Source organism: Bombus huntii, chromosome 13, assembly GCF_024542735.1.
Source record: "Bombus huntii isolate Logan2020A chromosome 13, iyBomHunt1.1, whole genome shotgun sequence".
NCBI classification, from domain to species: domain Eukaryota; kingdom Metazoa; phylum Arthropoda; class Insecta; order Hymenoptera; family Apidae; genus Bombus; species Bombus huntii.
Window position 1 is genome coordinate 6131707 of NC_066250.1, and position 23479 is coordinate 6155185.

At 41.9% G+C, this 23479-nt stretch overlaps 2 protein-coding genes across 2 annotated transcripts in view; one reads left to right on the top strand and one right to left on the bottom strand.

The window, feature by feature from the left end:
* LOC126872570 (lachesin-like) overlaps nt 1–14614 on the top strand; it is a 44310-nt gene extending 29696 nt beyond the window's left edge. The window contains exon 5 of the mRNA XM_050632673.1: nt 994–14614. Coding sequence (XP_050488630.1) covers nt 994–1406 — 413 coding nt within the window. The 3' untranslated portion in view covers nt 1407–14614. The remainder of the gene's footprint in view (nt 1–993) is intronic.
* On the bottom strand, nt 14311–20167 carry LOC126872571 (transmembrane reductase CYB561D2-like). Its single transcript, XM_050632674.1, has 3 exons — nt 19465–20167; nt 17754–18018; nt 14311–17117 (listed from the first exon to the last, which is right to left on the bottom strand). The coding sequence occupies exons 2-3, from the start codon at nt 18003–18005 to the stop codon at nt 16617–16619; spliced, it is 753 nt and encodes a 250-aa protein (XP_050488631.1). The 5' UTR covers nt 18006–18018; nt 19465–20167; the 3' UTR covers nt 14311–16616.
* Between the last annotated feature and the right edge of the window lie 3312 nt (nt 20168–23479).

Sequence of the window (23479 nt, forward strand, 5' to 3'; positions counted from 1 at the left end):
TGACGAAGCGTATAAACAACAAAATGCAGTCGTTTTAACGGATCGGTTAAAATTCACGTATTGGTTCCGCGAGAAAATCGTACTGCACGATAGGAACGAAAAAGCGAACCATCGTTGGAATCCCGAGCGTTCTCGAATCGTGACGTTTTAATAAATTTCGGACGTGTCCGACTAGCTCGTGACGGATTTGTTTTTATTCGTGGTACACGTAGCGAGAACGCGCGTTCTTTTGCGTCTACTCTCGGGATTCAATGGTCCATCGCGATATAGAGAGAACCACTTGGAGCGTGGACGCTTCAAAAGAGCGTGCTTGTATCACGCAGAGAAGCGCTTAAAACTCGATCTACACTCCTGTTCACGTGCGTTCGTCCGTGACACGTCGTGAAACGGAAGCCCTGTCGCCGGGGGTTGAAGGCGGATGGGCAAAAGTGTATCCGACTAGGGATGGAGTAGGTTTTGCCCCATGTTTACAGTGTTCCATCACACCTGACCCTATAACGGGTTCTCAGGGCTGTCATGTCAGTCTGCGTCGGTGAGCGAACAGACGAGTACGATAGCTCGAGTAAACGAAAAGGTAGACGGGGCTGGGCTAGTTTAGCGGAGAGAGACATCGAATTCGTGGTACGAGTGAAGGGTAACTTAAAATTCTTGGGCTTGGGGTGTCAGTCTGCGGAAGAGATAGCACAAAGGTAGCCTGGTTCATGAGACGGTTGAAAGAACCAGAACGGGCGAGAGAGAGAGAGAGAGAGAGAGAGGGGGGGAGAAGGAGAGACAGACAGACAGACAGACAGACAGAGACAGAGACAGAGCGAGAGAGTGAGGAAGAGGGTGAAGCGAGTGGGATTTCGTACGCTATCCCCGTACAACCCTTAACCAGCCACGATGCATACCTCATCCTTCCTAGTGCTCATAACCGCCTTGGACCCTAGTAAACAATATGGGATAGAACGGTAAGCTACTCACGTCTGACACGTCACGTTCTACCATTTGCAGAGGCCAGAGCAGAGATAGCTGGTCCCTCGGAGAAGTTCGTGAGGCCAGGTAGCACCCTGCAGCTCCACTGCCTCGTAAAAAAGTCAACAGAAACGCCTTCCTACCTATTCTGGTATCATAACTTCCGGATGATCAACTACGACATCGATCAAGGGGTCAATGTCAGCACGGACTTGGTAGGGCGCGAAAGTTGGCTGGAGGTGCCTCGTGCGTCTGATCGTCATTCCGGAAATTACACCTGCGAGGCAAGTAACGCGCAACCAGCGCGGGTCCTGGTGCACGTGTTCAAAGGAGATAATCCAGCTGCGATGCAGCACAGCATCGCTTCGTCGCCATCTGTCATGGCTTGCAGTGCGCTATTGATGATGTTCACCACGCTGAAACTGGTGCTGCATTCCACCGTCACGAACTGATCTTTGTGCCCCACCACGTGTGCCATTCGAAATATAGAAAAATGAACGTTGTGATATTTTCGAAAGAGAAGGAGATAAAGCTGTGTAATTCGACGAGAGAAACAAGGATAAATGTCCAGGTTGCGCGCGTGAATTTTATGACGTTGCAGGTGCAGTTTGTTCCGGTAAAATTGTATCCACGACAGACTCCGGTTGGATCTGAAATCACCAGCCTTTGATCTTCGGAAGGTGAGCGACGTTATCGTGATACGCGTTACGTAATAGTTAAGGAATTGAATCGAATAGTTGATAGTGAAAGACGTGTACGTGTGCGTGCGTGTGTTATCCGTGTATACGGGGAAGTGAGACAAAAGTATGTAACGAGCTACGAGAATGATGTCTCTGTAAAATAACGGAACTGGTCTAGGGTGTATCGTTAAAACCATGGATGCTCGAATAGCTACTTCGAACGACGCTCACGTATTCGTTGTATCGCGAGAATACCGAAGCATCCTCCCTCAGACGTAAGATTCCTTCCTCTCGACCGTTCTAAGACGAACGCAAATTTCGACGTTTCTTCAACGTATACACCCGTGTTTGCTCAAAAGTTAATATTTCGCCCGTGACTAAACTTCCCACCTCTGTTAGCCGTTGTGATATGTGTAAATGTGTAAGCTGTGTGTAACTATCACGATCGTAAAAGTGTAATTGTGTAATCTGTCCTGCGACGAGTGGTACAATTAATGGCGATAATCCTGTCGCGATCTGGCGCATTTTGCCGGGTCAAACTTTCCAACGATGTTCCGCGGACAACTTTATTCGGTCACCGGCGTTAACTATTTCTCTCGTTCTCCGCTCGTGAAATTTGTTAGGTTAATAGCAACGATGAGAGATCGTCGCAATTTCAATGAATGTTTCAGCAACTTGACAGAAAACAAACAAGAAAACAAAACAAAAGACGAAAGAAACGAAAGACAGAGAGCCGAATCGCGTCACTTACGTCTTACGTTATACGTAAAAGTTGAATCGACGAGAATTCCATCGTTATCTAACGATTAATATCACATTAGAAAAAGGACAAAGATTGCCGAGATTAATGGAATATTGCATATTCGGCCTACACGTTCAGGTACGCGTAATTAATCGTGATAATCCCGACGTAATACAGCACAGCCTAACGACATTATCTTCTATTGCCTTGCTCTGCACAGACGACCTTGCTCATAATGTCTAAATTAGTTCTATCTGACGTCCACGAAATGGCCGTGCTCAGGTGTTATACATACTATAGAGGGAATCGGCGCTTAGCGGACTATGGAAAATTGTTGCAAACTATCGAATTTGTTGGCGAGCGTGTTTCACGTTTTTAGAAAATTCGAAGCTCGTAATCGACGAGTGAAGTTATCGTGTTTAGCGTATCGCGTTAGAACGAGTTTATCCTCCCCTGTTAAAAATCAAATTTGATTGTGCCAATCGCGTATCGATCTTTCGTTCTCGATGATTGTTCGCATCAAATTTTATTGTACATATATTTTCTATGTCGGTTGTTCGTCGATCTATAAATTATATAGTATAAATCCTTTATAGAAGACGGTTTTCGTTAATCCCTCGCGAAGAACGCAAGGTGATCTTCTTGGACCACGATGTTTCGCAGCGTTAGTATTGCCGCATGTTTCCAAGCTAATCCACTATTTCCTAGGTAGACAGCTGTTTCACGTATCCGTACACATTGTCAACGAGGATAATCCAGTTTCTGCAAATAATAAACCCAATGGTATTATCAAGCCGGTGTGCACGGATTTCGATGCGAGTAAACGAAATGCTCGTGTGGACTGCATCGAGGATACACACCGAGGAATCCCCCTTCTCCCCTGTCATGTGAAACGGATCGATCGTGATTACTCCGATTGATTATAAACGATAATATTTCTTTGAGCGTACACTATTCGACAAGATCGTTTCATTTATTGTAAGTTAAAGCGATGGATTAATTAATGTGATGTTCGATGATATAGTCGCTGTCTGTTGTATGTACATACGTATACATAACATATATATACACACACACACACACACACATATATATATATATATGTTACGAACGTCGCACAATGTTAATCTCATTTACGGTTGAATAAAGTTTTCATATAAATTCCACTTCGGAAATCACGGATAAGAAATCTTGGATTATTCATAACTTTCGTAATAATAACAGATCGCTCTTTCATCCTTCGTTTAAAAGCTTTTTCCCCTTTTATTAGCACTGCTATTTTAACACCGTCTCGACATCTTCCTGGTTTTATATAAATCGATATTCGCATAGCTCTGCCAAGTAAGAGACAGATGTAAGTAATGAATTATACCTCGGTACTGTTTCGTCACACAATAGACAGTATTTTCGTTCCTGTGTAATATAACCGGGCCTCTTTATTGAAGTAAAATACTAGCGGAATGCGATGGGTTCATGGTGCATAAGCATTTTCATTCATATCGCTTTCTCCATGTTTCTCCAGCTCTCTGGAGATAGAGAATAATTTCGTCGTGACACAATTCGAGCCTCAGTCCCCGATAATAGCTGCATGCTAATGGCATTGTTTGCCACATTAAAATTACCGCTTCGTCCAATCGGCACTAATTGATTATTACGCCGCATCGAAACTATTCAAGAATTATGATCCCATTAATTGACGTAGAGTGGATGTTCAAACGATCCGTTACCGCAGAGGAAAAACCTGTGGTCGTCGAAGGGATGTATTGTTCCCGTTATCCTATCGTCCCTTTAGCCAAGATTCTATCGACGAAATTAAACTGAACGAGAACCAAACGATTTGTTACGGACTATTGGTTTGCACGGCAGTTAGAAACGATCGAAACTAAATTTCAGAATCGCGAATCGAGTATATCTCTATTGAAGACGATTTTAATCGGCACTCGATTATGTTTACCATGCACACCATCAAACGCACTTGATTAAGAGATTCGATACCAAACTGGAATGCCATGTGAATTACCCAGCGCAACAGTGATTTCATCTTCCTGCTCGACTTGCCTAGAATATTACACCGCTGGGGAATAGAGAGGCTTCCGGCCGATGCATTCAAAGATCGAATTCCTAAATTAAAACATTTACATCATCCGGTATGCATTTCGATGAAATCTATTCGATCCATTTGGTAACGCAATGAATCCCGTGTAATCAGAGGTATCACGGATTCCGAATGCAATTATGAAAGCATCGTGGAAGTCGCTTAAAGAATTTTTCTTTAATCGTTTTATCATTTTACTTCTCCCTTCAAGGAACAATTTCCCGTTGACCCGATTTAAGGTGGCGCGAATCAAAGTTGCCTTCAGCCTGCAATCAGCAGCCAGCATTCGGGCGTGCTAAATTTGAATCGTTAATATCGTGTACCAACAGCCAGCAGATCTGGACGTCATTATTCCAGAAAGATGATTCTGATCTATTCCAGCAGTCTCGTCAACGAGGCAAGGCCGAGTCCACTGTTTCCGAATCTCTGATCTTTGATTGGTATTATTTCGTCCAAGACGCTATGATTTCGTTGACGTACACTTTAGTATATTCTCTAAATTACAAGCTGCCATCGAACATGGTATCCTTTCCCATGGCAACTTGTCGGTTCAAAATGTTAGTTTAGCCATCACAGATTAGGTTAGTGTGTAACGAGTTGCAAGCTGAGCACTATATAACATTCGGAAGTTTCAGCTTTGGAACAGGACTCGTGACTCGAAGCCGAATCACGTTACTACGACGGGCAGATATCGATGTTCACGAGCACAAAGGATGTACACTCCTAATTCCGGTTGGAGACATGTACGATCGGTTGTAGTCACGTTAGATCTCCGAAGACACTTTCCACCGATGCGAATCAATTATGCGTCTGTGTCACTCTCGTATTTCTCTTGTTCGACTCCACATACAGCATACGTCGGTAATTCGAAGCGCTGACCATGTCACTGGTCATTTTACAACCTCATCGATATGCAAGCAATCCTTTAGCCGGGGATGAAGCCCACGACTAGGTGAAATGATTCCGTAACGACAATCAATCAGAAAGCCGACCCACTGACCGGAAACCACCTTTCACGTATTCTCGTAATTTTTGTCGAAAACCTATCCAACTTTTTAGAGAAATTAAATACAAATTCCATTAAAGTCTTGTATATTCTTTAGTTTCGTGGTTGATTATCGTATATCGTATGTTTCAATTGGTAATACGAAACGATGTCTCATTTGCATGCTGATTTTCTCGCTCTTCCCTGAATTTTGTACAGAGAGGCAACGAGACAAGAGCGAAAACGAGGATGAAGATTGATGCGCGAAGCTAACGAATTAGAAGTTCACAGCATCAAGACCTAGAAAGTGTAAGGAGACATTCCATCGTAATCACACTTGGTAACTACTTCAAGTTTTAATGTACTTATTTTTAGATGGCAATTCTGATAAAAGCTATTCAAACTTTATCTTCGGTTGAATCGACATTCGTTTCACATCCGTTTATTCGTCTCTCTAAATATACTCGTCCTGTTCTTTCGGTTCGATAGGAAATGAGAAACAGTTCGCGGCGAAACCGACGAAGGAACGTTTTGTCTACACTCGAAGCTCGCAATTAGCTGAATATAATTTATTTTCGTTGCGTTGTCAACTTTCCAAGAAATTAACAAATTAATTGGCAGCCTTTGAAGCATTAGATAAACTACATGCTTCTTATGGCGCTCGATTAAAGCAGTTTAGCAATAACGATATTTTGATTATGTAGCTATTACCTAGCAATGCTGTAGCAGCTCTTCGCCGACGCCACGAGGATCGATAAGAATGCTTATCGCAACCGACGCTCGATTCAATCGGTTATTACAAAAGAACTAAAAGAACAGTAGAGGAATTAAAGGTTAAAAACGCGATTGAAATTGGTTCCTCTGTGCCCCAGTCATGCTTCCCTTTCATAGATAAAAACAGAAAGAACAGTAACCTAAGCGTCGATAATCGAAGAAGATTATCAGAAAGGGTAGAACAAACCTAGTAAATTATGTATACAATATCGTGAAGTGTTTTACAAGAATTAAAATTTTCAATTATTCTTTAATCCTATCCATCTTATGTGTAAGAACAACCACAGATTAATAACAACAATCTTTTTCCACTCGAGAAATAAATAAAAAAAATTGCTCGCCTTATCGTGATGGTTTAGCATAAAAAATATTCGATCCGGAAGATTCTCATAGGTCTAAGTGCGCGAAGTTTTAATCAGGCTCGTTAGAAATCGGGCCAGTTGAGCTCGGTATATTATCCGGCGCGACACGTGGAACGTGTTTCTCGTCCATCTTAGGTGAATTTCCGGAAGAAATTTCGAGCCCCTAATGCGGCCACTAAGCCCAGCCCGCTCGTCAACGAGGATAATTCTACGAGGTACCTGGCTGGTGTCGGCAAATGACTCTGGTCGCTAGCTCGATGACCTTATCGACCGGGCTGGGATTGACCCACGCCTCGTCAGCCTTTTACTGACGAACCGTGATAAGCCCTGATTGTTATATACGGCGAACGAGGTGGTTCATGCCACCACGAGCTAGAACAAATTCGTTTTGGATGCCCCTTGGGCCGCGTCATCCACTTAAGGTGGCCGTCCGACATCGATCGACGTTTCACAAAAATTTGCGCACCTGATCTGGCTTAAGAAAATGGATAAAGACATACGATGGTTAGTATATTAGACATACTTGTGTATATATATACGTTATATCTACATATCTGTATGTGTGTATGTATAATGAACGTGGATGGCATGAAAATAGCTCGATGTTCGTCTCAACCGAACCGTGCATTTTTCAAAATCAGCGGCCTTTCATTATTACCGATATATGCAAAAAAGGAGATGAAGTAGCGGAGGAACAGAATGATAGAGGGGGAAAAAAGGGTAAAAAAAGCAATCAAAAAATGTGACTGCGACTACTATATCAGGAGCGTGTATGAAAAATGTAAATTTACACTGGCGTGTTATAACGGCCGATTCGTTGGACGACGGAAGGGAAAATTTTAGTGCAAACGTATCTAATTGCACACAACCGTGCGCGAACGTGGCTAACGTAATTGCGGTAAAACATGCATTTAAAAGCCTTTAAATATTGAACGTTCTCCTGATGAATATTTGAAGGTACGAAGGGCCTGATACACACAGCCGATCGTATGTGAAGTTTGTCGTCCGCCATTCTACAGGAAAGATAAAAACTCGTGCACGTTTGGATGATTTATTCTGTGAAATACACGAAGATTGCATGCTCGCTTTTCCACGTGATAACAGCGTCACGTGGAGTTGGCTACGATTGACGAACATTACTCGTGGTTCCTTCAACGTCGAACGCCAGAATATCTTTACCTGGCTGAAGCAGATATGTTTCCGGAGCTAGATTAGATTTCCTCGTCGGATTCAGGTGTAAAATGGTTTTTGACGCGTCTACCTTATGACAAGTTCGCGGTGCTATGCATACAATGTCAATCTCGTCTCCGTTGAAAGATTATACGCTGCCTAGCACGGATATAACGACTTTGACGAAACAACGAGATGATCCACTGCAAGATAGGTGTACACGTATACATATACATATATATCCTATCCTCTCGAGACCTCGAGTACGTAAAATGCATTTTAAAGAAATATTTATGCGGTTGGCCACGTACGTTGTTTGACGTCGCTGTACGAGCTTGATCTTCAAGAAGAAAAACGTCCTATTTGAAACACGATGTATCGTTAAAGCTACGGAACAGATACAAAAAAAAAGTGCTCGATAATATTACATTTCGCTCGTTTATATTATTCATTCGTTTATCGAATAGCATAGTTACGATTTCCACAGAAATCCAGAGATTACGAGTTAATACGACACGAATTCTTTGTGCGAAACAAAAAGATACCATCGAACTTGAGAAACGAACGGTCGATATCTTCCGTTACATACTTGCAAGTACCTGGAGCGACCTTTTTCAATCGCCAACCGATGCATCTATCTGCCGCGAAACGTACATTCTTTATGAAACGCTGGCAAACCGAGCGGCGGCAGAAATAAAAATGGAACAACCGGGATCGATATCGAGCTTGTTAATGCTTATATCTGGTCTTATACAAAAATAATTCCCGCTGAAACAAAGGCAATACGCGTGGGGCGTGGACGGCGATTGGTGGGTTGAAGCGGGGCTGGATAAATTGGATTTTCAACGTTGCAAAAATGTAAAGAGGGACGAGAAAAATTCGATTTGAAGCGCGACTAGGTGGTCGCCGTTGCATCGACGTCGCGGTATCGGCAATCATTATCGCCACTTTACTCGGTCGTACGATGTCGGATCGCGAGAAAAAATTTAAGAGGAAAGTTTGCTTTTACCGTAGACTTTATCGGGTAGCATCTACTTTATCCCGGTTTCAACCGAACCGGATACGAAAATGCGAACTAATCTCACTGGAAGCAGATACCTTTAAATAAATGTCTTCCTGTAAATGTATCTGAAAAATTATACGCGGCTGTGATCCCATCAACGTTCGCTTCGAGCGATGAATGCTTTCTGGAATGGAAGCTTTTTTAATAAAGACTTAGCCCCGGTGTCGAACGATGGAAATTCCTTTTTCCATCCACTCCACAACGTTCGTGAAGCTACACAAAAGGTGCACACGAGCTGACGTTGGATCGGATCGTGAACGGTATCTTGAACCGCAGACGATCGTAGAAACGCAGCTCGTTCTGATAACACAGTGGCGTACAACCACGAAGAGGCCGACTCTTTCATGAAAGAGGGGAAACAAACCGTGGTTTGCAAGGTAATTCGTTCCCGATCCGATCGATTACGAGATTCGTCGAGTTCAGGTGTATATCGGGTAACCAAGATCTCCCACGTTGTAACCTCGCGTAACGATCTATCCGTTCAAACGTTGACAAGAGAAAAAGAGAGAGAATCGTTCCGCAATTTCTGCTTACTTCTGCACCGAATGCAGTCACCTCGTTTGTGGGGTTACGCTATCATCTCGTTGCCATCGAAGTCTGTGTGTTTCGAAACGAAGTCTGTCTGTCATCGATTTTATCCTTTATCGTAAATTACATCGTCAAAAGGATACCCGAATCACGAGCTGGAGATTTCAAAGTGGAAGTTCATTCCGCGAGCACGTTAGGGGGAGGAGAATGGAAAATGGGATAAGTTGGATCAATGCGAAAGGAATATCTGACGAATATCGCGCGCCACGTGAAAACTACTGTGAAAAGGTAAGTTGCTTAAGAAGAAAGATGCTCAGATGCTTCCCGTAGTTCGACCTACGAGTTCTCGATTCCTTTGCTTGATTACATAAGGCTGAACTTAAGGCAGAGCCAACGAAATTCCAAGTATAAGGGAGTAAAGGGAGTGTCGACGCTTTAAGACCGCGGGAAGAAGAATTTTTCGTCGCCTCCGTATATATACCTGTACGTGGAAACTTTCGGAAGACCGAATTTAAAGTTGGAGAACTACGTCGATCGTTGAGTCTGTGTTCGATCTTTAAACGATACGGCCGGCGCGGTGTTAAAGTTGCTTTTCTTCTTACGTAAATGAACATCGCCGCGAGAAGTTTATCGAATTCGTGTTTTTCTCCTTTATTTTTCTTCTCGGTTTTTTTCCTTCCATTTTCTTCATTGGCTCGTGTGACCATCGAGGATAAACTCACGACTCGGTAAAGATCATCGAAAGAGAAAGAGTCACGATCGTTTGTATAACTACGCGTTCTTCTTCTTACGGTTTTCCCCGATCGGATCTTTTTTCCTCGTGTATCGCTATCGTTGCGTTTTCGTTGTGTCGTTATCAGAGCGTTCCGGGAATCCCAACCTACGCTCTCCGAGATATTACTTGTTGATATTGTGGATATAACGATTCCACGAAGAGGAAATCGCTGGTTTGACGTAGAGACCAACTCGCTACAATACGTAACTGTTCCTCCTCTCTTTTTTCCCTCTGCTTTCATCGAACCGTCGTAAATGATTTACAATTGTATTTCGAGAAGGATTCGTTGAACGAAAGCTACCAATAATTTATTCGTTGAAATATGGATGATTTTATCGTAATTTGCGAACCGTTTAGCCGGACAAATTTGAACGAACGTGACTGACAAATTGGTGGCGTGGTCGGGAGTCCGGTGAGAAGAAGGGCCAGCGCGCGTATGGATTCCTATGAATTTGAACGAACAAAACGAATATCCGGTATAACAAAGTCACGCTGGACACCCTCTACACGTACCATTCTACAAAAGAATTACACCCTGGCTCGAATGATTTATATATCCTATTTCCTGTAGTTAAATCAATTTCTCTGCCGTTAGAGCGGAAAGAGAGCCGAAATATTCGTCCTGCGCAAACAGAGAACGAAATCACGAATGAAAATAACCAACGGTTCCTCCATATACTAGTAAAACGAAACAGCAGATAAATGCGTTCCCAAGTCCGTCCGAACGGCTCGTGTTTAATGAGTTTAAAATCTGGCGTTGACCCAAAATCATCCTCTTCTTCCTCCATGGCCGCGTTTCATATTAATGGCACGCACGTTTCACGAGATACGTTTCACGCGATAACGCGTTTCTGTCAGTATTATACAAACAATCGCTACAAAATTTACCTTACACAATGGGCAATTAAAAATTATACTTATCTCACGGAAATCATACTTTACAAGTATCATCGCTTTACTGTTCAACGTGTTCCATGTCGTGTTAACCATTCTGATTTATTCAAACACAAAATCCATGTACGAAGCAACGTTCTACCAATAAAACGATACAGAGCGAGACGAAACTCCTCGACATCTCGTCCATCTATCAACTTCATCGGCTAAAAATTTCACGAAGGGGTTCAAAGCGAGTCGATATTCCCTTTCTAGTTGGCGGTATGCATCGACCTTTTCCTTCGATTGGCGTAACTTCCATTAGCAGCGACGTAGGCAGACCAAAATGAAACACGACCGTTTCACTTGACGGGCGACGCTATCATGTCGGTGGACATCCGACAACTTGCGTTCCCGCGGACATAATTCAATGGCGCGCACAATCGCAGCCAGCGGCACTACCCGCGTAATCTTGCGTGTACGCGTCGCGCGATATCAGCTTGAAATAGAGTCGTCGTCGTTGCCGAACATCGAGGTTCCCTTTTTCAACCAACGATTTCACAATGGACTGTGTATACGGTCGTGCCGTTTTCACCGAACGAATGGGCGCACGCTTTCGTTCGCAGCTTTTGATTTACATTAATTGATTCGCAGGCTCGATACCTGTGGCCTCGTGGATGAATGATAACCACGACGAGATTCGATCCGAGCATGCATATGTATAATTCCAGTCTGAATCCAGTAGAAGCACGATCGAGAGGAGAATATCGGTCAGAGGGAAAAGGGACGATTTACGAGGAAAAAATGAAACTACCAGCGGTCGCGGGTAATATCGCATCGCTTTTCGCATAGAATAAAAGCGCGTTTATTAACCCTGGTCATGACATATGCTAATTAAGAGGATAATGAATATATTGTCGAGCGCGAAAGTTAAAAGACCGCCGATTCGATATTATCCGCTCGTTGTTCCCGGTATGCTTAATTAACAATGTCATTGTACTCGTTTGCAAAACGGTGTTACCCGGAATGTAATTGCCAGTTTGCTTCTTTCTTCCTTCCATCCCTCTGTATTCCTGCCTCTGTCCGCCACTCTATTCGTGGCATAGTTCCTTCTTGTTTTAATTAAATCCCTCCCGTTCAGCTACTCTTCGGGAATTTAAATATTTCATCGAGGATTACACGATCCTGCCGCCGGTGAAACGAATATCCTAAAATACAGTCCTCGGGTTATCTATATCCAAAACCGCACTTATTGGAGGGAACGTCTAGCCAAAACCGATGAGAAATTTGCTATCGTTAATTCCCATTTTGCTCGTACTAGGATTAACAGTGTCCGTTGCTTGGTCAATTTTGCGGCCAGCCATCGAACAAGACAGAACAAGAAAGAAAAAAAAGAAAGATTGAAATAGAGGGAGAGGAAGAAATCGAACTCGAACCCCATAGAATTTTCAAATCGTTATTATTGTACGTGAGCAAGGTCTTGCTATGGTTGGTTCGGTAGAGAAAGGAGACACAACACGCAGTTACATTCAATCGAGCGTAACTGGCGTGGAATTTCGCGGTAGAGAACTCCATGCAGCGGTGTCGTACGTGCGAGGTAACTTTGTTTCGACCGCCACTTCGTTGTCGGATACGGATTATAAAAGTTCCCGGTCGATTTTCGTTGACCGCGAACCTACGTGCATATACGCGTCAGATGGTGATCTACGGGGTAATCAAACTTTCCGGTAGCAAGTTTGCTCGTCTAAAAAATGAACGAAATTATTCCATGTTTTGGTTGCTTTTTTTCACTCTTCCCTATTTTAGACACTTTTAAAGAAAGTTTCAAAGTTTTTGAACACGATGGAGTATCTTGCTTTATGATTTCTTTTTTTCATTTTATAGCTACACGTGGTGGAGTTTGATATTCTCTTTTGCGATATTACGACAGAGGAAACTATGAAAACGCTATACGAAGATTAAAGTGGAATTTTATTACTAGACCGATTCGCATTTATTACGTTTTAATCGACCGATTCTCTGTTATAGAGTTATAATGTGTCGATATAATTAACGATTAAAGAGAAGTTCGGAAAGCGATTAGTCTAGCTTACGCAATAAACGTGGAAGCAAAGCAACGGTGTACCATTAATCTCGGTCAATCTTCGGCGGAACGTCGTTTTGGTACTATATCTCTTAAACGTAATCTCGCGCTCTTCCTCGATACTGTGCGCTAAGAGGGATTAGGAAAGTCGCAGTTTGAAGCATCGACACGCAATTAAAGATCACTCTGTATTCGACCCTAACCGTATCCGCCCTGTGCAACGTTATCAGCACCTACGTTACAATTTTCCATTCCAATGCCGAGCTGCGATCGTCGAATCGACGATGTGCAGGCTGCGTGCAACTAAACAATGCATCCTGCTGCCAACCCTGGATGGCCGTAAATGCATCAGCATAAATCGACCATTCGATGGATCCATCGAGTGGCCCCCAAAAAAAAAAAGGAAGCACTAAATTGGAGGCAGGAACAAAGGCACGGGTGAATATCATCTATTTTTTCTTTTTGTTCTGGTTTTTTCTTTTTAGGAAGTGGATGGTAGCAGGAGAGAAACTGTGAATTAAGGCAAGGCAAGAGGAGAATCCGTGCGTGCAGTAATAATGAAGAAACGTGTGTGGCAATGGCAACTGCGCTCCCACAGACGACCATTCAAATTTGCACGTAAAAAGCGCGTCGAATTGCCTTCGTTTTTTCTTTTTTTCCACCGTTTTTGCTTTAACTCCATTTTCCAGTGGAAACGATTCCGGTCCGCGAGATCGTCATGAGACACCGCAGCGTCCCTCTTTTTCGTCGTTAATTCGTGATTAATTCGCCAAAGCTCGGCGTTTCGGTGGTCAAGCGTTTAAAATAGGTTTCGCTGAACTTTTTCCACAGTTCCTCCATGGACTCGTTATCCCTTTTCATTTCCCTTCCTTCTCTCTATTCGTTGCCCACCCCCTTCGTTTTTTAATTTTTTAGGCTTCGGTTCATGTAATCCTAAGCACGGGTCGATACGGATGAAAGATCACGAAGAAAGACACGTTGAAAATGAGCGACCAGCTGGTCTTAATATGAAAAATTCAAACGTCTGCACGAATTTAACGCACGCCCTGTGAATATTTAATGCGTTATAAGTTGACGGCGAGATGTGAATTATTCATACAATAGATGAACTCCAGTTAACGGAGTTTAAGCTACATGCGTACACGTATATACATACCTTACAGTTGCTTGAATATTGTTAATATTTATAGTAAACTTACACGGGCTAAAGTATCTGGACCGTGGCGCTGTTTTCACACAGGATTTTAAAAGCTTTATTTCATTTTCCGCCGGTACAAACGTACGATATGTAATTCTAATTAAATTTTTACATATTTTAAAATACATCGCGTGACTACAGCTGCGTTGCATTCGTCTCGTTGTGTTCTCGAAAAAATACAGTCTTGCGTTGTTTTTTAAATCGCCATTTTACCAAACAAAAAACATCGTTCGAAAAATCTGCGTCGTTTATTTAGCGTGTAACGAATTAATAAAGAGGCGAGGTCGAATAATTTCACGGTTTAACGAACTAATTCGAATCAATCGACGGGCGCAAACAATAACGATAACGAACTGTAGCGATTAATAATTCCATCAAATCCGTATACTTTCGTATTTATTCAGCTCTTTAATTCTTTTCGATATGTTTTATTTTGCAGTACTTTTTGTTAGTTTAAAACAATCCGAGAGCTCCGAGCAAATGTACAATTGCGATAATCAGTATGATGATTTAATCCAACACCGTGACCAATTAACACGGGAACACGAACGATGGCACGTCGCAAAAAATCAAGAAAATAGTATGGATTTTTTGTTTCTTTTTTGCAGAGAGCATGAAACGCGAAAAGGGAAATTACTTGGTGTAAAGCGTTCAAATATTTCACGTCACGTTGAGCCACGCTAGAATACAAATGTTTTCTAACGAATGATATCGGGAACGTAACGAGTTTCAATTTAAATAATTTTCAAGAAAGGTTTTCGCTAAGTATTCGAAACAACGATTCTCGAACGAATCTAAATGGACGATGATTAATAAAAAAGGATCCGAAGCTTTCCAACGATACTCCACGTGGAGATTAGATCGCATCGATTGCCAGAAGACAAACGTTTCGTATTAAATTAACGTTCCTCGGATCACATTTATCAAACGAAATCTCCTTTTCTTTTTTAATTTTTATCTGCCCCCCCCCCTCCCCCGCCCCGCCTTTCCCGATGAAATAGAAAGATAAAACTAGTCAATGATGACAATAGGGAAGAGTCGCAAATCTCCTAATTAATGCGTTCACGTTTGGCTCGGGCAAACGTCGTTCGCGTATTTGCTCAAACACGAATATGCATCTGCATGTTTGCAGCGTATATACGGGAAACATGCATCCCCGAGGAAGCGTCGTCTGCGTCTTCCAATATGGCAATCAGGTGCCACGCGCGAATAAATATTCGTTACAGACGAGAATTTCGTTAGACGTTTCTCGCGATCGGTAACGACGAGCCAACTAAATATACAGACACGTGCATATATCGCGTCGACGGAACCAACGTTTTTTTAAATGATTTCTGAAACGGCAGTTTTATCGAGTTTATCGTGTGCCAACGTACGCGTTAATTACGACTCTGGGATTATACGTTCGAAGAGAATATTACGCATAAATACAATATTACATTTAAATGACATTTATACGTGTCAATTGAATTTTTTTAATCGTGTAGCAGTATTTGGAAACTATATATTTACGTCAACCAGGAAAAGAAGCGAAACAAAAAAAAAAAAAAAAAAAATGTAAAACACAAGTTCAGACTCGCTATTGAATAAGTTTGGCTTCATTTATCAAATATAAATAACGAAGATTATTTTCTTGAAATAATTAAAACAAAGACGAACAAGGACTATAGTATTTCACTACGATATTCCAGGATTTATCGAATTGCCTTTATCGTCGATTGACAGATAACAGTCAGCAGCATATGGTTCAATGAATAATCCACTTTGCGTCAATGCAAGAAGAACGATTTTGATATGATTCAATGGAAGAATTATCATGCAACGCCAATCGTCTTGTTCGTGAAATAGAAATGCGTTTGAGCTGTAACTGCTTTTGAATCGCCGTATAAACGGCGATTGAACCGCACCGTGATGATGCATACGTTGGAAATATCGCAGCGTAATGACTTTATATAATTGAACTTTGATTACACGATGGGATCGCGTCATTCGTTAACGCAATACCTATTTTCCAACGAACGTTGTGTAATTTCCCCATATCGCTTAAGAATCGAATTATGTTTACTCGTCGATCACGTTCGCCTAACTAAAGGAAAATAAAAAAATACATTCGCATTTTTTCTTTCGATTCAAAACCTTCTACCATTTGGATCGGTGTTTTTTCAGATACTTATAAGTTTTTAAAAAAAAACATGATAAAGATAATAAGACAATAAAATCTCTCAACGTTTACTTTAAGTCTTAGAAATGAAGCAACACCAATCTACAATAGACGTGTCGATAATCTAATCAATCAATTTATCAATATTAACACCTCGAATTCTATTGATTTCTTTATCTAAATAGTTTTACGAACTGTTGGAAAAGAGTCGGAAGGGCTTTCCTTGCCGAAAGCACAACGATCATAATACTAACGATTATACAGATCAACCTTGCGTCCACTTTTGACGAAATATTCATCGTTCTGAATTTCCAATAGCCTAAACATTGTGATGCCATACCGATCGCGAAACACGATAAACCTAAGAAGTTGTGGCCAAACTTAATCGTTATCGGTCTTATTACTTTTCGGAGTTTCGTGGCGACAAAAACAGGATAGCCGGTCACAGTTAAAAAGATCATTATGATTAGAGATGTGATGCCTAGGATCGCGTGATTGGACTTGAAGTGTACTTTTTTCACTCGGTACATTAGCACGACACCGGCAATGATGCAGATCAGGCCAAGTAGCTGCAGAATCCAGTGCAGGTGTTTCTTTGTGCGGTGCGTAAAATATCTCGTCAAGATGTTGTCACCAGCGAGCACGACAATAGCCTCCGACATCAGCAGGACGTACTGAAAAGGGTAAGATCGAGTCGTCAGCGATCACGGAAGCTGCAATCGTTGGACAAAGTCGTTAGAACTTCTTTAGCCACTTTGGTTAGCCACGGTATCTCTCCCCTCGGGGAACAGAACTAGTTTGGAATAGGCGAACTCGGTCCCGTAGCTGAATTTGGATTTCGTTGTTATCGTGCGAGATGCGAGATGTGTGTAAGTGGAAAATAAATGGCGTAATCTGAATCGAGTGTAATCGTCACGGAGAACATTCTTGGGCAAGGTTGCCCACGAAACTTCTGTTCTGTGGTTCTTTCTATTTTTTGCCCTCTGTTTATGCGTTTCTTTTGCCTCGTGGCCAACCAAAACAGCTTTTCCTTCTTTTGAACGATTAAACCGCGAAAGTCCAAAGTTCTTTCCTTCGTTCAATTTCATGGTTTACGTAGACCTGGTCTACGGTTGTTTTGAAATTTCTGTTCGCTCGTTCCACGCTCCTTTGCGGGAAAAAGACGTCGAAATACGAAGGGAATGAATGTAATCCGAAAGAGGGGTAATCTCGGATTAACTGGAGGATGTTTTGGATCGACGAACAGAGGAGGGTGAAGATAAAAAAGAAAATAATTCGAAAAATATTTGAATATTCGTCGAGATACATACCCCGACAGTGCAGAGGGTCGTATGATTGAAGACACTGTGAGCCACCGAGTAATACAGGGTGAACGCTGTCAGACAAACGATGAGTATATGGTTAACGAGGTCAACTATGGTAACGCACGTGCTCCATGCGCTTCGTTTCGTGTCAGAGGTTTCGAAATTCGAGGAACTATCCGGAAATTCCGAGGACGACGAGACATCGACTTTTGTTTGGCCCAACTGGAACGACGTTGCGTTTATTCCTTCTTCTTCCATGCTTTCAAAATATCTGCAAGTTTACAACAATTACGAAGTTCTCTCTCTCTCTATATATATATATATATATATATATATATATATGAGGAAGAATTTTATAGCACGGCACTCCACGTAATGACTTGTTTGAATCGAATACATTCCATTCTACAACTAAGTAACTGTTCATTTGATTAAATTAATGTCAGGTTATTATACCGTTTTAATCATCTGTCTTAATAACTCTGTTTAATATTCCAAGTGTCTTACTATTTGAATTGCAATTTTTCTTTCCTTTCTGATATTTCCTATCGTACTAAATCGATGTCGTATTGTGTCAGATAGGGGAGGAATCTCTTCGGCTAATTTCTTGACGGTGCACATAATCAGAGAAATCCCTTTGCCATATTCCTTGCCGGTGCGAAGTTCTTTACCACATGGCTCGAAAATATTTAGCAAATGGTGAAGGAGTTGGTCGAGCAACAATAGTAATTACTAGGTTAAGTAATTGCTATATAAGGGGAATTACAAAGGGGACTGGCTTGTATTTGTGTTTGAAGTGATTACATCTGGGAGCACGATGGTACTGACCCCTTTAAAATCGGGCCACTGATCGAAAGAAACGGAAATGAGTTCGTTGATCCCGACGTTCCGTAGGAAACGAAAATGTAAAAGGCCATATGACGTGGAGAATAGAAATTCAGCATATAATTGATTTAGCGATGCAATCGGATCGATGGGATGGCTTTATTGCGATCGGACTCGAATATATATTTGCCGTGAGCAGCTGGGATGTTCAGGGAGAAGAGAATAGACATAGACGATCGTTCTGTTCTCACGGAAACAAAGACAGAAAAGAAAAGTTCGCTTCGTTCCAACGTGATTTTCTTTTTTCATCCAAGCTGCCATAATCTCTTCGAAGCGAAGTGAATAAAACAAACAAGTTTCTTTTTCCACCGAAAGACAAGAGTATACGGTTCCCGACTATACAATATCAACGGCCGCGTTGCGTTTTTATTTTCCACTTATTTTATCCACAATGTAGTTCGTTAGGGCGAGCTCCGTTCGCCTCGACTTTTCGTTCGTCTAGAAAACGCTGGCTGTCCGCGACGACTCGGCTTCTTTTTTCTTACACGAGCGAACCTTACGTACTGCGAACCTTGGAAAATTGTTTTGTTTGTTGGTTTATTAGACTGAGAATCGCGTCTTGCCGGATAATCAAGAGTCCTGGATGACGAACAACCGAAGATTTACCGAATACGATCGTTTAATCGAATCGTGCGAAATTCTCTCTCGAGTTGGCGGCCGAGGGCGACGATTACTCCGTCTCCATGTCCATAGTAGAGACAGGGGAAACACGAGACCAGAGGATGCGGGGGTGGTTGGAAAAAAATTTCAACGTAGCAGTCGGTGCAGGGAAGCCGGATCCAGTAGCGAAAAAACGAGATTTTGTAGAATTTTAAACGACTCGTTAACTCACCAAACAACCCCGTTCTCCTTCGCCCGAAATTACGTGAATTCTTCTTAAATTATAGCCGCACTGATTGCCGCGCACACCCTTCGCACACTTTCAACCGCTCAGATACGCGTTTCTATTTCGCGGAGCGTAAACATCGATGACGATCCAAGTGCGACCGCTTTCATACTAATTGCGAACATCCTTTAATCGAGCGGAATATTCTGTTGCTGTGATATTGAACATTTCTTTCTTTCGTTCGTTCTTTCGTTTCTCTTTCTCACTCACTCGCAATGATGTGTATCGTAATGATGATCACGTGGCCGCGATTCTCAATAATTGAAAGCATCGTACTGCTACGTGACGCTGATAATCGGATGTCACTCGTACGTGGCAGTTGGCTGCTGAAGTTTTACTTTTTATCTCCTTCTTTCTCCTTCTCTTCGTGGCCAACGATCTCCGGCTTTGCTCCCTTCACATTGTCCTCGAAAAGTTTATTCTCACGCGTCAGGTGCGACCGAAAGGCGCGCATCGGAATTTTCCAATGCAAATCGGGCGCAATTTCGTCGAATCAGATTATCGAATTTAGATTCAATTGAAACGGGAAATAGAATTACGCGAAAAGTTCCGATCGATCGGCCGGCCAGCCTTTAATTGAGATTAATCCGGGTTCTTCCGCGCGCAATTTTCGAAGTGGTCAGCCCACTGTAGTTGCCATAGTCAAAAATACAGTTCCGTATATATACGTTGTAACAATTTTATTTCCAACCAATCAATCGATCGGTAGTTATATTCGCTCGCGGTCCGCGCGGTACATGTGCAGTTCGCTCGACGACTTGGGGAAAACCTGGTGATAATTTACTTTGATAATAATTACACTGATTACGCGGAGATGAATTATTTGAACAGTGGTCCGGTAAAAATGAAAACAACGACTCAACGGTGGAAAACGTGTAACGAGCGAATTAATTCACGTGGATCGCGTGCTAGCGTGTTATTTGCCTCTATTCACGAACCGTCCGTGTTATCTCAAAAACATCTGTCTATTGTTTGAAAATGTACGGAGCTTCGATTCATGCTGGGTGCTTTCGTTTCGAGGAGACATTTCCTGCGTAATATCGCCGCCATGATTCGCGAATTCCTGAAAACGATAGAGTGAGAAATGAGGGGAATTGGATTCTTCCTACTTTTTTCCACTGGTTCTCCGCCAGAACAAATAAAAGCTAGGCAAAAATATACTTGCGTTATCTGGCTACTACACATTACACGCTTGTCACGGTAATGAGCAATTTTGGAAAAGCAGACGGGTTGCTCAACGCAGATGTCTGTATTTAAATATAAATTATATTCTATTATTATATCCAAGCGTCACGATTTTATCTGTTACGTTAATCAAGAGACCATTAAATATAGATACTTTTTTAAAATTGTGATATTTCAAGAGCGTTTGATCCAATGCAAACAACCTCTGATATTTCCACTAATAATGCTGTTTTCCCGATAATAAAATCTCCTGTTTATATCTGTCTTCTTTTTATCTTAATTCGTATAACGAACATTTCGTATAGTAGTAACCTAATTAGAGGTCAGATTACGTAATAATTGGTCGACCTCTATCCTCTTCCTCTCTTACATCTTTATGCAAGAACGTAAAGGAAGCGTAGTTAATCCGATAGCGTGTACGCATTGATTGCTTTGTTGACATCGCTCCAGAACATGTAATTGCACATGACTCCTCTCACGTAGAGATAATTCTTTTGATTCTTGGGTGTGATCAAATACGTAGCTCAACTTTATCGTTAATAGATCCGATGTCGATAAAACGTTATCGATCTACGTCCCTTTTTCGACGTCGCTTTGTTCAGCCCGGAAGATCATGAAATCAGAGATGTTTCTTCTTTCTCTTCGTTGTTTTTTCTGTCCCTTTTTTATTCTTTTTAATTATCCCTTTGCGCGGTACCTTCTTCGAAACGGAGAAGCAAAGGCAAACGGGGAAAACGAAAAGGAGAAAAGAAGGTATCAAAAAAGTGTGGAAGACACAGAAAGAGAAAGGATTGCAGGTGGAATTAATTAGCAAAGTCGTTGTGATAGAAGTTTATCAATTTTAATTACCCCTGGCTTAACGAACTCTTAATTAGAAACGGAGGCACATAATTAACATCAACGTGGAGTAATTTATTTTTATCGCCAGATAACAGCGGCGAGCATGAGAAGTGCTATGATACGAGATTTACGAACACATCCAACAACAAGTCGAGCTTTCTAAATAGTACGACGATAGCGAAGCACGTTGACTTCGAAGAAGCTTCTCTCCTCCTACGTCGTTACTCTCTCTCTCTCTCTCTCTCTCTCTCTCTCTCTCTCTCTTCCTTGCTAATATCTCGCAGCTGCATTAGCATTTTGAGTGGGCAACCGACATAAATTTATTCTTAGGTTTCCATTAAGTCTGGCGGACAGTTATCCCAAACAGTTTCCTCGGCCCTTCCGCTTTTACGTTTATATCGCGTCCATTTCGTTCCGAAATGAAGGCATTCCGACGGTACCTGTGAATACTTCGTAACAGTTTCCACTTTGATATACGATCGACTTAAACCATGACTGTGAATTTCGCGAATATTTCACGGCTAAAAAAATGGGACGAGAAGCATCGGATCCTATTTACGAAACAGCGTATAAATAATTTCGTCTTTACCGTCTACTGTTTTTCGCGGTTCGCATCGATTGCCCGAAGAATTTCCTTGACCCGTCCCGATTTCTTTAAATACTCGAAGAAAAAAATTCTCATGGTTCAAACAAAATACGATCAAAATACGGTTTCATTCTTATCAGAGCAAGATAATTTTTCTCCGGTCACCGATGATAGATGTTTTCTTCAAATATTTTTACCGATACCTACGGCTGATTAGAGGCTTTCGGGTTACCTGAAGGTTAACGAGTCACGTTAAAAATAGAAATGTCGAAAAGGTAGGATATTACTACGTTACCGATCGTTACTAACGCTAGGGGTTGGTATACTCACAAAGGGCGTGTTGCCTGTATTATCGGCCGAATCCCACCCTTACTTCCCTGGATAGAGCGAGGCAACATATCCTGTTGTGCTTCCAGATGTCAGCATCTTCTCGATCAGGAAACGCAGTAGAAAAGGCCCGAAAGAAGTTGGCCCTTTGAAGGAGCAGAAAGAATTCTTCGACATATTCTCTCTCATTAATCAGTTAGCATCGATTCTTTATGTTTTTGCACTATATTTTCCCAACATTTTTATGTTTACAGATGCAGTGACAATTATGTCACAAAGGTATTTATAAAAGGCGTTATAAAAGGTTGCGAGTCATTATGTTAGCTCGTCGTAACGCCATGGATTTCTTTGACAACGTTTCGTTGAAATGTCTGACAAAGGAGAGCCAAACACAGGTAACCTCGAATGTAATCGCCTTAGCCGATATTACCGGATGTCGTGCCAGGCTCTATAGTACATATTTGCCACACGTAATGATAATCCCATAATGCAAGGATCTGTTGGAAACGGCTGAAATACCACAAATGTCGAATATCTTCCGCTTGACATGGTCCAAAATCACATTCCTCATTTGCTTCATCGTCGATCTTACATATATTGCATGTCTTTGGCGTAAGGACGAGTGTGTATCGAAGCGAACAAAAATTTATACGTGTCCCTGAGATTCGACGAGGATCGATAATGGTTTTGTACCTCTGCTTAGTGGAGCGGATCGAACAAGACGTTCAAGAATTCTCCTGCGCTCTTCGATAAAACCAGGGCGCTCTATTGACCAAAATTTAATGAGTTTCGAAAATTTCTCGTGACGTTCGCTCGGTGTATAAAAATAAATTTTATAAACGACGATACGTGATTAGAGTACACTCTTTTCAGACATCTCCAGCGACGAATTAACCACTCCAAGTGCAACCTACAGAGAAGTACGAGAACTGAAGACCCAGTCATCAAACGACCACAAAAGGGACACAGGAGACAGGTGACACTCGAGGCAAAAATTAATCGCAAGTCTGCGCGCGTGTCACA

Bases quoted from the DNA above. Each gene is read 5' to 3' on its own strand.
- LOC126872571 (XM_050632674.1), bottom strand. From the start codon at position 18,005: ATGGAAGAAGAAGGAATAAACGCAACGTCGTTCCAGTTGGGCCAAACA. The intron at 17,118-17,753 runs GTATGTATCTCG...TACCCTTTTCAG, and splicing joins CGACCCTCTGCACTGTCGGG to TACGTCCTGCTGATGTCGGA.